The 13,874-nt window shown below is 39.2% G+C and overlaps 4 protein-coding genes and 1 non-coding gene across 8 annotated transcripts in view; 1 reads left to right on the forward strand and 4 right to left on the reverse strand.

Moving 5' to 3' along the window:
* Positions 1–4,417, reverse strand: part of LOC104811734 (zinc protease PQQL-like) — a 7,004-nt gene extending 2,587 nt beyond the window's left edge. The window contains exons 1-14 of one of the 2 annotated variants that reach the window (XM_010538545.1): positions 4,102–4,417; positions 3,425–3,671; positions 3,210–3,335; positions 2,989–3,126; positions 2,738–2,872; positions 2,386–2,643; positions 2,162–2,299; positions 2,010–2,079; positions 1,699–1,912; positions 1,254–1,359; positions 861–1,094; positions 394–558; positions 163–312; positions 7–78 (exon numbers count right to left, since the gene is read on the reverse strand). In XM_010538545.1, coding sequence (XP_010536847.1) covers positions 7–78; positions 163–312; positions 394–558; positions 861–1,094; positions 1,254–1,359; positions 1,699–1,912; positions 2,010–2,079; positions 2,162–2,299; positions 2,386–2,643; positions 2,738–2,872; positions 2,989–3,126; positions 3,210–3,335; positions 3,425–3,671; positions 4,102–4,307 — 2,259 coding nt within the window. In that variant the 5' untranslated portion in view covers positions 4,308–4,417. The remainder of the gene's footprint in view (positions 1–6; positions 79–162; positions 313–393; positions 559–860; positions 1,095–1,253; positions 1,360–1,698; positions 1,913–2,009; positions 2,080–2,161; positions 2,300–2,385; positions 2,644–2,737; positions 2,873–2,988; positions 3,127–3,209; positions 3,336–3,424; positions 3,672–4,101) is intronic. The other variant, XM_010538546.1, reaches the window with a different exon arrangement.
* Positions 4,418–4,521: 104 nt separating this feature from the next.
* On the reverse strand, positions 4,522–7,666 carry LOC104811733 (histone acetyltransferase type B catalytic subunit). Its single transcript, XM_010538544.2, has 10 exons — positions 7,502–7,666; positions 7,344–7,385; positions 6,762–6,871; positions 6,587–6,655; positions 6,411–6,449; positions 6,258–6,334; positions 6,047–6,146; positions 5,710–5,791; positions 5,447–5,604; positions 4,522–5,360 (listed from the first exon to the last, which is right to left on the reverse strand). The coding sequence occupies exons 1-10, from the start codon at positions 7,578–7,580 to the stop codon at positions 4,716–4,718; spliced, it is 1,401 nt and encodes a 466-aa protein (XP_010536846.1). The 5' UTR covers positions 7,581–7,666; the 3' UTR covers positions 4,522–4,715.
* Positions 7,667–7,795: 129 nt separating this feature from the next.
* Positions 7,796–7,867, forward strand: TRNAP-UGG. Its single transcript has one exon. It is a non-coding gene; the product is annotated as a tRNA-Pro (tRNA).
* A 122-nt stretch (positions 7,868–7,989) lies between these two features.
* LOC104811735 (probable caffeoyl-CoA O-methyltransferase At4g26220) lies at positions 7,990–10,053 on the reverse strand. Of its 3 annotated transcripts, none has more exons than XM_010538547.1 (6): positions 9,973–10,053; positions 9,211–9,316; positions 9,038–9,117; positions 8,797–8,941; positions 8,592–8,723; positions 7,990–8,436 (listed from the first exon to the last, which is right to left on the reverse strand). In XM_010538547.1, exons 1-6 carry the CDS (start codon positions 9,996–9,998, stop codon positions 8,146–8,148), a joined length of 780 nt encoding a protein of 259 aa, XP_010536849.1. In that variant the 5' UTR covers positions 9,999–10,053; the 3' UTR covers positions 7,990–8,145. The 3 variants fall into 3 exon arrangements, with proteins under 3 accessions (XP_010536849.1, XP_010536851.1, XP_010536850.1); XM_010538549.2 differs by having other exon boundaries at positions 9,657–10,000; XM_010538548.2 differs by having other exon boundaries at positions 9,653–10,000.
* Positions 10,054–10,075: 22 nt separating this feature from the next.
* Positions 10,076–11,872, reverse strand: LOC104811736. Its single transcript, XM_010538550.1, has 3 exons — positions 11,785–11,872; positions 11,171–11,367; positions 10,076–10,454 (listed from the first exon to the last, which is right to left on the reverse strand). Exons 2-3 carry the CDS (start codon positions 11,350–11,352, stop codon positions 10,268–10,270), a joined length of 369 nt encoding a protein of 122 aa, XP_010536852.1. The 5' UTR covers positions 11,353–11,367; positions 11,785–11,872; the 3' UTR covers positions 10,076–10,267.
* Between the last annotated feature and the right edge of the window lie 2,002 nt (positions 11,873–13,874).

Below are 13,874 nucleotides of genomic sequence, written 5' to 3' on the forward strand. Positions count from 1 at the left end.
AGGGAAAGTGAATGGTAAGCCCTTGAGGTCATCACGGTTGAAATTGAGAACTGGTTGTGGAGGCTTAGGTATTCCACCCTGCATGGAGAGTGATGTCAATGCCATATTCAATATAGCTGAAAGATTCATTTTCTGTATCACAATATGAAGAGGTCAACTTACCAAATATTGAAGAATTAAAGGAAGCGCCATGGTAGGATCAACATTCCCAACAATCACTACTGTGAAAGTGGAAGGATCTGTAAAACAACTATTGAAGTATTCACAAGCTTTCAATGGATCAATTTTTCGGAGGTCACTTATCCGTATAGGCTGCACATAGAAACGTGAATTAGAAGCAGCTACATATCTAGTAGGAAATATATAGTCGTCAAAATAATGAAGAGAAGATACCCTAAAGAAATAAGAATTTCCGTAATTGATTTCCTTCACCCGGTTTGCAAAGACAGTGTAAGGGTCCCTTTCTTGGGCACAAACTGCTTCTTCTGCCATTTGCATTACTAATCTAACCTCTTCTTCTTGAGGCTTTACGTTTGTAGTAAAAAGTTGATAAACAAGCTGCAAAAGAAACAGCAAAAATTTACATAGATGTGCACAAGTCGTTGAAGGTAATATGTTCCAGTTTGTCATTCAGGTCAGATATTTCGTGTCACCACTTGATGTTATTGGATAGGTATAAATCGAGTAGGTTGATCAACAGACAGTTATTCCATCATTCAAAAAATAATAAAGCCAATATAAAACCCCGAACAAAACTACGGAGGGGTTAAAGAAGCCTGAATTGTGTTTCCACCGAAAAAAAAAACTACTAAAACTTTTAGAGAAAGGTTAAACTTGTATGCATAAGCAGAGAGGCAAACCTGCAAAGCAGTTTCAAGGTCTGTAGGTGAACAATCACAAGAGAAAGTTCTCATATATGCCCCAAGTTTTGTGCCAACTTCAACTCTCTTACCAGCAAGCATGTCCATAAGCACTGATGGTCTGTAACCAAACATACCAATTTCACCAGCAATGGTTGATCCCATTGAACAGGAGATATAATCGCTTTCAGGGAGTTCGGATAATCCTCCATATGAGAACCCTGTGAAAAGGATCTGTCGAAAACAGAAACCAAAGGAGAATTATAAAATCATGTGAATATTGGGTAGAAGAAGCAGACTTGGAGGCTAAATCATTGCCACTATACAATGTATACATAGACTCCCGCTTATACGGAGAATACCGGACTATTATAGCTTCAGGTGATAATGCACCTGATCGTCGAAGTAGTCAGTACACTTGTAGCAAACTTGCATTCCATTTGATAAAGTCAATTCTGTAGCCTCAACTTCAGGATATTCAAGCTGGTGAACAATATGCCTGCATTAAACATGTGTAAAGGCTGATATATAAGATACCAAAATCACATATACGTAACAGCGTTGTGCCCACTTTTAGTCCCACAAGACTGCCATTTGGTCCAGTAAAAGAGTTTCAAGAGCATCAAGATATTCCACCTAGATCAGTCAGCCTCTCAGAATAAACAGAAACTACCAATAGCATAAGAGATAGAAGCATAAATATTGGAAACCTATATTATTGGGCCAAAGTTCTTTCAATCATAGCATAAACAAAACCGCAAACTGAAATGAAGAGTTTCCTAGTGATATACGGGTGAAATTGTTTTGATGATTATTGACAAGAAGTTCCAAATCTTACCCTGGATCCGGCTTCACACTGACGATTTCTTCTGGAATGTGTTCATCATCCCATGGAGCAATCTTCTTTTCCTCCTCAAGTCTGGTGATCTTTGCAACAACATTTCTCAGATCATCAATTGTGGCAGAAGATCTAGGCTCAATTATCTTTATGACACAACCACATGATGTTCTTAACTTCTCAGCATACTTGGATACATCTGATGCCAATATTTCTGGACTACACAAGAACTATAGGTCACGAATACATATTTATATATAATGACAACTTGACTTGGACCAAAATTATAAACAGACAGTGTATGCTCTTACGGGGTAAAAGAGTCTTCTGAAGTTGTGCCTCAAATTCAATCCCAATAACAGGTTCCTTGTGAAGGAAATGCTACAAGATGAGACACAACCATTAGAAAGTATTCTGCATGGGAAAAGGCACAAGCTGGACACTAGAATACATTATACTGTACCTGTATATATTCATCTCGCAAACTAGTAGACTGGACTTGATCGCGTTCTAGATAAGCTGATTCAATCTCTGACATTATAAGTGCTCGAACAATAGATATTTCACGTTCTGAGAATCCATGAAGGCGTACCCTAGCAATCTAAAACAAAATGAGGTCGATGAAATCGTGGGGAGAGAATGAAAGGGGGGGGGAGAGAGAGAGAGAGAGAGAGGGACAAAATAAACCTCAAGAAGCATCGACTCTAGGGATACCAAGGCCCCTTTCTCTTTACAAGAAGAACTCATAATATAGGCCTTCAATGGGCTCACTAGAACATCAGCAGCAGCAGAGCAGGAGAAAAATGGCGGGTCCTTCTTACGTGATAATTTGAAGAATCTCTGATTAAGAGCATGTAAAAACATGGATTCTGCAAGCATATCCCTGTAATCTTTCACCGTCTTCAGGTCATTCACTGGCATCTTATAGCTAATCATTACTGCAGACTACAAACCATGGGAAAAAAAAGGGTTAAAGATCCCAGAAGTTGACGCAAGAGAGTATATTGGAAGAAGTTTTGAGCAGTAAAAATAGACTAACCCCAGCTGCTTCTGATTCAACAAAGCAAGAAAATCGTGTTTCTTCATGAGAAGGAATAGGAAATACTGGTATCTCCAGAAACTTGCTCCTTGATGTTTTACCCTCAAAATGCATCTTTATCAAATCAACTACTGTCTGGAAAGAAAACAAAAGAAGGATTACAAACGCGATCTGGCCATCAACAACACGATTATAATAAGAATACCCACTGCAAAGCAACAAAAGTAATACCAGTTTAGAGAACATAGTACCTTAGTATCTGAAAAATCCCCAACGACTATGACTGCCATATTGCACAAATGGTACCACTTCTGGTAAAAATGCTTTACAGTTTCAGCGGGAACAGACCGAATTACTTTTTCCAACCCAATAGGCAAACGTTCAGCATACTGCAAACAACCTAAATATTTTAGAATGCATTTTTGAGTCTTTAAGCTGCATAAATATAAATAACAAATAATAAACCTCAGACCTTTGTGCCTGCCATCATCAGCTGCCAATGTGCATCTTGCAGCCTTCCACTGGCATTCCGGGTTCCTCTAAACTCTTCCAATACAGCCCCTCTTTCTTTTTCCAAATCTTCCCTTGAGACTCGAACCTAAACAGACCGAGTAAAAGATATTATATGAATGAGAAACATAAACGCTACTTTTATAAAGGAGGTTTGACAGATATTATTATTATTACTTCAGAGCTAAATTCTGCTAAAATGGAAATAGCCTGAGATAGCAATTCAGGCTTGTCAATGGGTACAAACAACTCGTATATGGTCTCGTCAGCCGTCGTCATTGCATTCTGACAAGGGCCAAACTCTGCTCCAATGCTCTCTAAAAATTTGACGATATCATGATTTGTATATCTCTTTGTGGCACTAAATGCAAGATGCTCAACAATATGAGCTACTCCACGTTCATCCTCCTCTTCCAAAACTGAACTGCCAATAGTCCAATACGTCAGTGACGTTTCAAAGCATTATACGAAACAGCACAAACAATACATTCCATCAATTGGCAGCATCCCCAGTATGTAATTCAACAGAATCTTGTCCAATCCACATTGATCAGATTCATAGTTCACAGAATCGTGGCCGACTACTACTGCAGATACGCGTACATGCATTTTCAAATTTCAGAGATGTTCACCGAAATAACATCAAATTCAATAAAAAAATGGACACGAAGAAGAAGGTGGCAGAAACACAATGGGAGAAGAACGTCAAATTAAATCGATTCGAAATTAGAACGAAAAACCCTAAACCCAGCAGAGAAATTCAAGATCAAGAAGTCTTGATTCAACAATGAAACACAAGTTAAAAACCAGATGATCAAGGATGATGTCAAAATTCGAAAATGGAAGAAGAATACCCGACTTTGACGGCGAGAGCGAGAGCGGCTCTCATTCTGGGTTTGGAGTTGCAGCGGACATAGTAGACGAGGCCATTGTCGAGTCTTCCATAGTCAACACCAAAGGGCTCCTCGCCAAGCTCTTGCTCCAAGTCCACGCTCACCAGCTTCAGCGACCTGAACCGTTTCTTCGCTATCTTCGAGCTCTCTCCCGCTATCAAATCCATCTCCCTCTCTCTCCCCTTCTCTCGCTAATTCTCCCAATTTCTTCTCACCGAAGAGGGAGAGAGAGAGTCGAAATGGAGAGCACGAAGACAACGCATCGGTCGACTTTTTTTTTCTCCTCTTTTTGTCTCTTAAAGGAATCGGTTCTGTTCCGGTCCGACCGGTAAGTGAATTTCGGAAGGGAACAATAAACCGGTAAACCGGGAACAACAAGTAGATAGAAAATTGGAAGTGATCGATCCGCAGAACATGAACAAGCTGTTAAAAGCACCGAAGAAGAAGCTCTACAACTCGATGAATTGTCCGCTTCCGACAAACTAATACAGACTAAAATATACTTAATGAAAGGTCAGAGATTCTGGTCTAATCCATTACAAAAGCTTTTGGTCAAACCTTAGACACTGTTTTGATTACCTCGGAGACACTTTCTCTGCGACCAGCTTGATCTCTCTGATCCTTTCCTCTACCAATTCCTTCAGTTGCTGTTCTTGATCGGTTTGGTTCTTCTCTGTCTGAATATTACTACCGGTTTCCCCTCCACCGCCGAGTGACTTGAACATGACAAATGATGATTCGGGGTCGTACGAGCTAGTAACATCTACCACTTGTTTCCCTGGAGTTTCCAAATCTTTTCCAAGCACATCCGCCCTCACATGGTTGGCGATGATCATGGTGTAATCCTCCATGTACTTGTCTATTGGGTCCAGAGCAAGATATATCAGAATCTCCCAGCAATTGAGGAACTGTTTCTTGTTTATCTTCAGGCTTTCCCGGACTTTCTCTATCGCACTCGGAGGCGGGATGAACCGTGGGACTTGGGCTTTCTTCGAGATCTTTCCCTGTGTTAGCGTTTGGACGGCCGAATCAATGGCTGGTTTGATTGGATCAAAACCAATCAGACGGTTTATGTCAATGCAAGTGCGTATATGTTGGAAGTTTTCAGATGGCTCTTCCACTGTCAGGTCATAAAAGTTTTCTGCAACCGCTACATTGTTCACTGCCTCCACGAGGAAGCTACCATATCCTTTTTGTTGACAGGTCGGCAACACCAAGATCTACATAAACAAAACAAAGAATCTGTGTAAGGTCTCACTAAAAAGATTAAGTGAAGGAGATTTGAGATGGATGAGACTGTGTATACTTGGCTGAGTCGCATCCTTGACCTGTCAGGATAACGGTAAAATCTATAAACAGCCGAAAAGCCTACAAGTCGATACAAACACTCCTCCTTTTCCTCTTTCTTGTGAATTAAGAGATACAACTGCCAGTCAGGATCAGTGACATCAATCGGGCTGCTGCCTGTAAACAAGCAACTTGTTAGAATTTAAATTTGGTGTATAAGAGTACGAGCAAGAATGGATAAAAAAGAAATGAAATCCCTCTAGGGAAAGAACGGATGGTTACCATCAATGAAAAGAAGAACAAGGGGTACAAGTCGGCTATAAAGTAGTCCAGCATTTGACGAGTCAATTGACATCCGGACAACCTGGTCCGAAAAACAAACATCTTATTTGGTTTCAATGACTCCTCTCGGATAAAAGAAAGAACCAATGCCTAGAAGACCAATTTAAAATAACCAATAATAATACGACCGTATTAAACTAAAGCACAAGTTCCCCGTAACTTGCACCCAAATTTAGTGTTGTATACCATTAAAACCATCGAGAGTAACTACGTTGGTGCCACCAGAATCAAGCAATGAATTCGATACATGAAGAGACAGACAGTTTACAAAGGTTACCTCAAGATCAGAAGGAGGCACTCCAGAAATATTGTTCAAACGATCAGTACTTCCATTTATTGCTTTCAGTTGCAATATCTCTCCTCTCGAGACAATTTTTCTAAAAAACAATGAAACATGCAAGCCGATAACCAGAAATCATTAAGCAAAAGCCTCATGAATAAAATACAGTACATGGTTCAGGAAGAATGAAACATTCAACAGAAGGCACCTCATAAAATCTCTCTCTGTTGAAAAGGTTTGCAGAAACTCATCTTTACTATCAACAAGAGTCTCGCCAAATATTTTCTGTGATACATCAAGTAATCAATCAGAAAAGGGTTCTCAGAGCAATAGACGAGACAGAGCATCAGTGGATGAATACCTGCAGAGCGGATTTGAGGTCTGTAACGCCTTTGGCTCCCTTAAAAATTAACAAAACATAATATGTTAATAAGAAAAAAACAAAGACAATTCACTGGTGATGCCAGAAGGCTGATAATCATAACAAAAAAGAACTATCTTCACCACACAAGAGATGGCGAGTGAACCAGCACTTACATTGGATGCGCTCTGGTATGTGATATCAGCATATGCACAAAATGAGATGCTATTGATCCATACATTTATCTGAGAAAATATTTTGATTGAAAGAATGTGACATGTCAAAACCCCAAAGATGTAGAAAATAAGATATCTAGGAAAGGCCAAAATACAATCTGAAGTGTTGTATAACCTTCAAGCCTTGGTAACCATATATCTTGCCTTCTTCATCAAAGAAACTATTCAAGTCAACAGGGTTCAGGCAGCTAATTTCAGGGGAACCCACTTCCTCTTTGCTGGAAGCTAGAACATGACACATTGAGAAAGGTCAGTTCAGGGCACAAAATAAAGAAGAGCTAGCTGATGGATGAATTCTGCGACTCAACCATCTCACTAACAGCTTTGGATATAATATATGTTCTACATAGTACATAGTAACAATAAAGAACCTCAATATGAAATCAATTCTGAAAATGAGTAAAGCAGGACGTTGCATATATAGTAGTTGGGGGAAATTTATAACGAGCCATCTACTGTCATTCTTCCTACGAAAATTGTAGGCACTACCCACACTATCCCATAAAAGAAGGAGAAAACGTACATGATATCCATCAATCAGTTCTAACTACTAAATCTCACTGATAAAGCGACAACATGGAGAACTCTCAAGTTTCGGGGAAACCAAAAAGGAAATGTGCAAGTACCAAACCGCGGTTACGCAGGAAAATGAAAACCCCAAAAGATAAACGCCAAACCATCAACAAGAGATACGCACCGAGATAAATTTTGATGCACTCATTGGCCTCCACACCAGCGTCTGAAAAACCGGAAACAATTCAGAGGTTATAAAATGCGAAATCGAAACTAAACAAGAGACAATGGAGAACGAAGAAAGCGTGACAACCAGCAGAAGAAAGAGCTGAGTAGACTCACCGGCAGGGGAGAATCCGACGCGACGACGCTTCTTAGACTCGACGACAGGATCGGCGGAAGGTGGCTGTTTCTGAACCATGGGTTCTCCGGCGAGGTAGGGTTCGGGAGAGCGGGAAAATGGAGACAAAGGCGGGAAAATTGGAGTGATATGAGAAATGAAATGCCCAAGGGTTCAGGTTAGGGCACTTTATGCAGTAGCCAGAAAGAGGTCGACGGAGGTATAGACGGCCACGTGCACCGCGCGTGGTTCTCAAATTGAGAGATTAATATAATATTTTAAAAACTGAATACCAAGGGCGTTTGGTCTAGTGGTATGATTCTCGCTTTGGGTGCGAGAGGTCCCGAGTTCGATTCTCGGAACGCCCCAATTTATATTTTTTTTTCAAGTACGTCCAACAAAACCCCGTTATTTGCAGAAAAGGACTAAACTTTAATAATCATCCTCTAACCCCCCATTTTCAACAAAACCAGTGACCACAAGAACATAATGCAAGTTCAAACATTGATCCTCATTATTATTCCAAAGCTCATTACGTCTTAATAAGTAAGCTCAACACAAACCCGAAAGATCGCAACATAATAAGTCCATAATCTCCGCAATAACAATTTTGGCACGGATGAGTCTTCAAATCATAATATATAGTTCAGTACATTCGTCTGCATATAGTGATCCCATCACCTAAAGGAGCATGCGAGATCTGCACACGCTGGTCCTCAGAGAGTCTCTGGTTCAGCTGGAGGGTTGACCCTCTGCCTTCCCTGCTCCACTCCGGAGTAGAGGCCTCAGGGATTGCCACTGATCCTCCCCAGAGTGTATTATCATACACTATTATCCCACCGACCTTGACGAGTTTCAGCAGTCTCTCATGGTAGTTCCAGTAATTCACCTTGTCTGCGTCCACGAATGCATAATCAAACCCTCCCTTGTTTGCTTCCTGCACAAGAAAAAGATAATGAAAAAAGCATGTACACCCATTTTAGGATGGGGGTAAAGGGTATGTTTTTTGAGTAATGTGGATAACGGGGAAGCCGTAAACTCGGAGGAGAAGATCGGGTGAGAGAGGAAATGCGAAAAAGGTTGTGGCTTTACATTGTTTAGAAGTTCATCGAGAACTGGAAGAGCCTCCGATTCTCTGAAATCGATTTTGTGTTCAACGCTGGATTTCTTTATAACCGGCAATCCAAGGTCATAAGCTTCTTTGTTCATATCAATGGCAATAATCTGAAGAAAAAAACCCTCATACGATTCAGCGAGAGCAAGAAACTGGTCAAGCTTACAGACTTCACATACATACCTTGCCATCCTCTGGAATGGTAAGAGCGGTGAGAAGAAGAGAGTATCCAGTGAAAACCCCGATCTCGATCGTCTTCCTTGCATTTACCAGATTGAGCAACATGCTCATTAACTGACCTGCATCCGGTGCAGTAGCCATGATGGCTCTTGAAAAGGGAAAAAAAAAAGAGCAAAGTCAGACACCAAAAACAAGAGTTTAAAATACAGAATCCCAGTGTACTTCAGTATGAGAAGTTTCCTACTTGGGGTGGCCATAAGTGAGGCTCCTAAGCTCCTTGAGAGGCTCTGGCTCACGAGGATACACACTAGTCTCCAGTATATACTGAAACATTGGCATGAAATCAAGGCAAGAGAAACATAAGCAATGACAGAAATCCTAAATTCAGACAAAACTGTTGACTGTGTTTATGCAGACATTATAGAGGGCTTCACTCTGCAGCAATCCCTTGCAAGAACTTGAAACCTTGCCCTCGTTCTTCTCCATTAGACCACAGTTCAGTTCTTCAGATGCTGACAGAGATCTGATCAACGAAGAAGACAAAGTTAAAGACCCATAAAATTCTGAGATCAAAGAGGACCCATAAGAGATGATGCAGAAAACAGCAATCCGTTCTGATTTCTGGGTTTTCTCGAAATCAACTTCTCTCGTTTCCGAGAAAAAAGCCCTAATCGAAGGGTAAAATCACTAGATCGAATAAAAATCATCTGAGAAACATGTCCACGAGACAGATCATGTAAATGCAAATCGACAAGAGCCATATTTCGACGATAACGTGGCAGAAGATGAATCTGTACGTTACAAGACAATACAGCGAAAAACATTCACGTTGAAATCAGAGATTGTAGAGAGAGATTACCAACAGGTATGAAAACGGCGTAGATTCCGACTCCTCTGCCTTTGGACTCGGCTTTTATCCGTATTCTCAAAACGTTTTCAATGATGAAGAATGCGTTGACGTGATAATTTTAAGATTTTCTTTCCAAAAGTATCGAAACAGAGAGAGAGAGAGAGAGGTGATGTCACTTTCTCATGTAGAAAGATTACAAAACTCAGATATTGTTTACCTTAATTAGATTGATTGGTTCATCTGATACAAACTAAAAAAAACACAATAATCTTAATAATACAACGAACTTGTAATAATCTGAATTGACCTGAACAAGACAAATAAGCTACCTGTCATTGTCAGTGCTAGTGTTCATCCTCTCTCTCTCTGTACCGAATCAGCTTGAAGCTGACCATTCACATTGATCAAACACAGAGAGAAGAAAGAGTTCCGTCAAAAGCCATTATGTTGTGGACAAATATTATTAAAGCTTTGTGCTGAAGATCCGGAAAATTAGTTTAAAAAAAAACAAACTTTGCTTCTTAAAGTCAGCCGTGAGATCAAGTTGGCCAATTTATAACACAAGGGCTTTTGGGGGTTCAATGGTTTGGACTGGCATATATGTTTGCATGGTAGGGTTGCTTCTCAAGGGTAGTAGCCAGTGAAAGTGAAGCCCCTTCCGACAATCTCACCTGCACAGAACCAAGCAAAGCATTCCAGACCAAACAGTGCAGCAATTCCAGCGTCTTCAACCTTCAGATCCGCCCGGTTCTTCCACAAGTTCTTCACCTGACCGAGTTCTTTCCAGAATGCCTCATATCTTCCCGGAATACTGTGATCAATCATTAACTCGTGCAAGTCAGTGACAAACATAGGGTGAAGGAAAAGGATTGCAATTTCTACAGGTCGAATTGAGATGGCACGCATAGAATATTAAGACAAAAATGACATTCAACAGTATGCCTGTCCAGCCACGTGTAAACCCCAAACAAAAAAAAAATACTTTCGTGTACATGTTATGGTGCAAATGGCTTCACAAAGATGGAGCATTTTCCATGGGATAGGTTCAGCTTCAGAACCCACCAAAACTAGAATGTCTACCTTTATGGTTCCTTAGAAAAAGAACACCATGTTTGATGCCAAATCATGCAGTCGAATTCTCCTTTTTCCCCAAAGAGGCGCTCTTGAACTACATGACAACTAACAATATTGAGATGCTTCTGAAACTGTCCAAGTAAAATGAAATTGACAGCATAATTACTGTAACACCATTGTTGAAATGAACACAATCAACACAAAAACCATGTGACTGCTACAATTCAGAATACCCAGCTACAATTAACACGAATAAAAGAACAGGAAAGCATTCATAATAAACAGAGGTGGAAAAAACGAATGCAGGACTATGCTAGACCGAGAAATGCAAACAAAATTTACCCACCAAGAGAAAGACTTGGTCATTGCTGGAAATTCGGCAACGACCCAGTTCGTTTTGAAACACAAATCAATGGAATCCAGATTCAGATAGATGGTAGATGGAAAAACAACCTAGCAAGACGGGTGTAGAGAAGCTGCTTAGACAACTCAGTGCATTTCTCCGCAGAGGCTGGCTCCTGTATATACTGCTTGTTCTGCTCCAGCAACTGCTTGTAATATGCTGCACCGTGCTGGGATACAAATTTTGATGCTTGGCAAGCCTTAGATTGGAATTGTCTTAACTTCGAAGCCATCCCTCAAACTAAGCTCTGAGAAACAAAGAACAGAAAAGAAAAACCATTACACCATACCCCATTCAGCTCATTATCGTTGGAACAAATTCATCAGAATAACAACAGAAATGAATCCATTATCTCCACATGTATAGAAAACTCAGACACAGAGATACACATTGCAGAGAAGCGAATTTCAGTGCAAAGACAGAAGGACCAGCCAGCAACTGGATTACAAATATGTCGATCCAAAAATCGAAATCAACCTAAACGAGCCCTAAATTGCGAAACTAAGATCAACCTAAATGCGCAAAAAGTTCTGAAAATAGGACTACAATCGACACATGATTCGATCAAATTCCGCAGAGAAGCGAGCGACTCAAAAACACAGATCTGAAAGCCAAAACCAGATGGAAACTATAATCCACACGCAAAAATCTCGAGAATGGTCACCTTCCAGTGACGAAGATTAGTCGCCGTGTATGGAGAGAGGGTGCCGTTGGATCACAGGGACAAGTTTTGCTCTGTTCTGCGTGAGGTTTTGTTTCCGTCTTTTCTCCCAAGGGGTAAAACCGGGAAGAGCCAAAAGTTTGAGGGTCATTTCGATTTGGGCTTGTTTGGGCTTAAATGGGCTCAATAATCAAATATATTCTTGGAAAGCCCATATAAGTTAATATACAAATATGGGCTTACATGGGCACAATCATCAATGGTCCGCCAAGAAGTTGAGGAGGTGAGCCGTTGGTTCGAGTTTTTATTTATTTTCCAAAAAGAGAGATATTTAATACTTTTTTTAGATTAAATAAATAAATAAATATTTAGGGTGAGAGAACAAAACAAGGACGAAATTTGCAGAACGTTTCACACCTACGTCTCCAATCTCCACCGACAAATTAACCCTAATAATGATCACACATGTATTATAATATATTACACACCCTAAGACCCATGCAACATATATGTGTGCGTGTGTGTGTATATATTTGGTTAGTCAAATTTGTTTGCGTTAAAGATGAATTATTATTATTTTCCCTAATCGATGATATCTAATAATGCGCTGAGATATCGTATTATAATGTGATTAGCTAGATTGTGATCGGTCGACGGACCATATCACATGAGATTGCTATTTTCTTTTTCTTGGTATTTTTTAAAAAAATATCCTTATATAAAGTTGACAAATATGCTACAATCATATGCATAGCCGAAAAAAAGGTTATGTGATGATAGTACGGACTTTTAGCAATCTATACTTTTATAGATTCATTATGGGATATTTGAAAGCAAAATCACGGAAAAAACGCTTAATACTCTCCTAAAGAATATCTCGATTTTAAATTGATTTTGTTGTTTTTACATTTATTTAATATTCAAATCATTTAATTTACAAATATATCTAATTATTTATTATCCGATCTGATTTGGTTATTTTGAATACAAAACACAAATACATAGAATTTCATGTAATAAAAGTTCTATGATTATAACCCGTAATTCTTGCTCTTTTTAAGATTTCGTGTCTATGCATACATACGCTGATGCAAGCAAAAAATAATATGTAATGATTGAGAGTTTTAGATTAGTGCCATTTCCATATATACACATATGCTTTTAGGCGGGTGCGTATATATGTGTGTATATGTGTGTATACATGTCACACAACGCTCATGCATCACGATGATTCTGACATGACTGAGGCTAATTAATCAAAACGTGGACCCCAAACCATACATATATACATAGTTTCATGGCTCACGCAATAACTCCCATTACAACACATACATATATACATTGATGACATATATACATATATATGTGTGTATATGAGTGTGTGTATTATCCAAATATTTATTTACATCAAAGTTAAAGGTTTTTGAATTACCAAAAAAAAAAAGTTAGAGGTTTTTGAGTTGGTATAACCATTCTGCAAACCAGAACGTAACAAAATTATGGGGCCCACAGATGAGAAAGCGGACTATAGGATATGTGATTTGTCATCACACGTGGCACACGATCAGAAGACAGCGTGAGCCTCGTGGATGCAGATCTAACGGCTGAGGTTTACCCAGTTGGCATTTGACCTTTGACCATCGGAAAAGAAAAAGCAACATGGTGGAAGATCCCGACTCCTGCAATCACACGTGTGTTATGTGTTATTGAAATGGTAGGTTTTATAGATAGGGGTTATTATTTTTTTACAAATGATTTATTGATTCTATGTAATTTTCACTCTACGAGTTAACAAATATTTTTTTTATAATTTTATCTTTTTAAATAAAAATATGTTGATATTATAAATAATTATGTCTAAGGAGAATATGTATGAGTACATGTTTTTATTCGTTTCTGTAAAATTTAGTAATTCAGTTTGATAGATACGTAAAACATTAGACACATTTGTATTACCCAAAAACTGTATTCATTATTCAATATAAACCTAACTATATAGCGATGGTGAAAACAGAGGTTTGCGTGATGAATTATAGATTGATTTCAAATGCAAAATTTATATCGATGTCTTGTATATATTTTACAGAAATACG

Source organism: Tarenaya hassleriana, unplaced genomic scaffold, assembly GCF_000463585.1.
Source record: "Tarenaya hassleriana unplaced genomic scaffold, ASM46358v1 Cleome2, whole genome shotgun sequence".
Lineage (NCBI taxonomy): Eukaryota > Viridiplantae > Streptophyta > Magnoliopsida > Brassicales > Cleomaceae > Tarenaya > Tarenaya hassleriana.

Bases quoted from the DNA above. Each gene is read 5' to 3' on its own strand.
- LOC104811735 (XM_010538547.1), bottom strand. From the start codon at position 9,998: ATGAACACTAGCACTGACAATGACAG. The intron at 9,317-9,972 runs GTAGCTTATTTG...TTCGTTGATCAG, and splicing joins ACTAGCACTGACAATGACAG to ATCTCTGTCAGCATCTGAAG. The intron at 8,942-9,037 runs GTAGGAAACTTC...TCCCTTTTCAAG, and splicing joins CTCACTTATGGCCACCCCAA to AGCCATCATGGCTACTGCAC.
- LOC104811733 (XM_010538544.2), bottom strand. From the start codon at position 7,580: ATGGTTCAGAAACAGCCACCTTCCGCCGATCCTGTCGTCGAGTCTAAG. The intron at 6,450-6,586 runs GTAAGTGCTGGT...TTAATTTTTAAG, and splicing joins CATACCAGAGCGCATCCAAT to GGAGCCAAAGGCGTTACAGA. The intron at 6,335-6,410 runs GTATTCATCCAC...GATGTATCACAG, and splicing joins ACCTCAAATCCGCTCTGCAG to AAAATATTTGGCGAGACTCT.
- LOC104811736 (XM_010538550.1), bottom strand. From the start codon at position 11,352: ATGGCTTCGAAGTTAAGACAATTCCAATCTAAGGCTTGCCAAGCATCA. The intron at 10,455-11,170 runs GTTGTTTTTCCA...GATTGATCACAG, and splicing joins CTCTACACCCGTCTTGCTAG to TATTCCGGGAAGATATGAGG.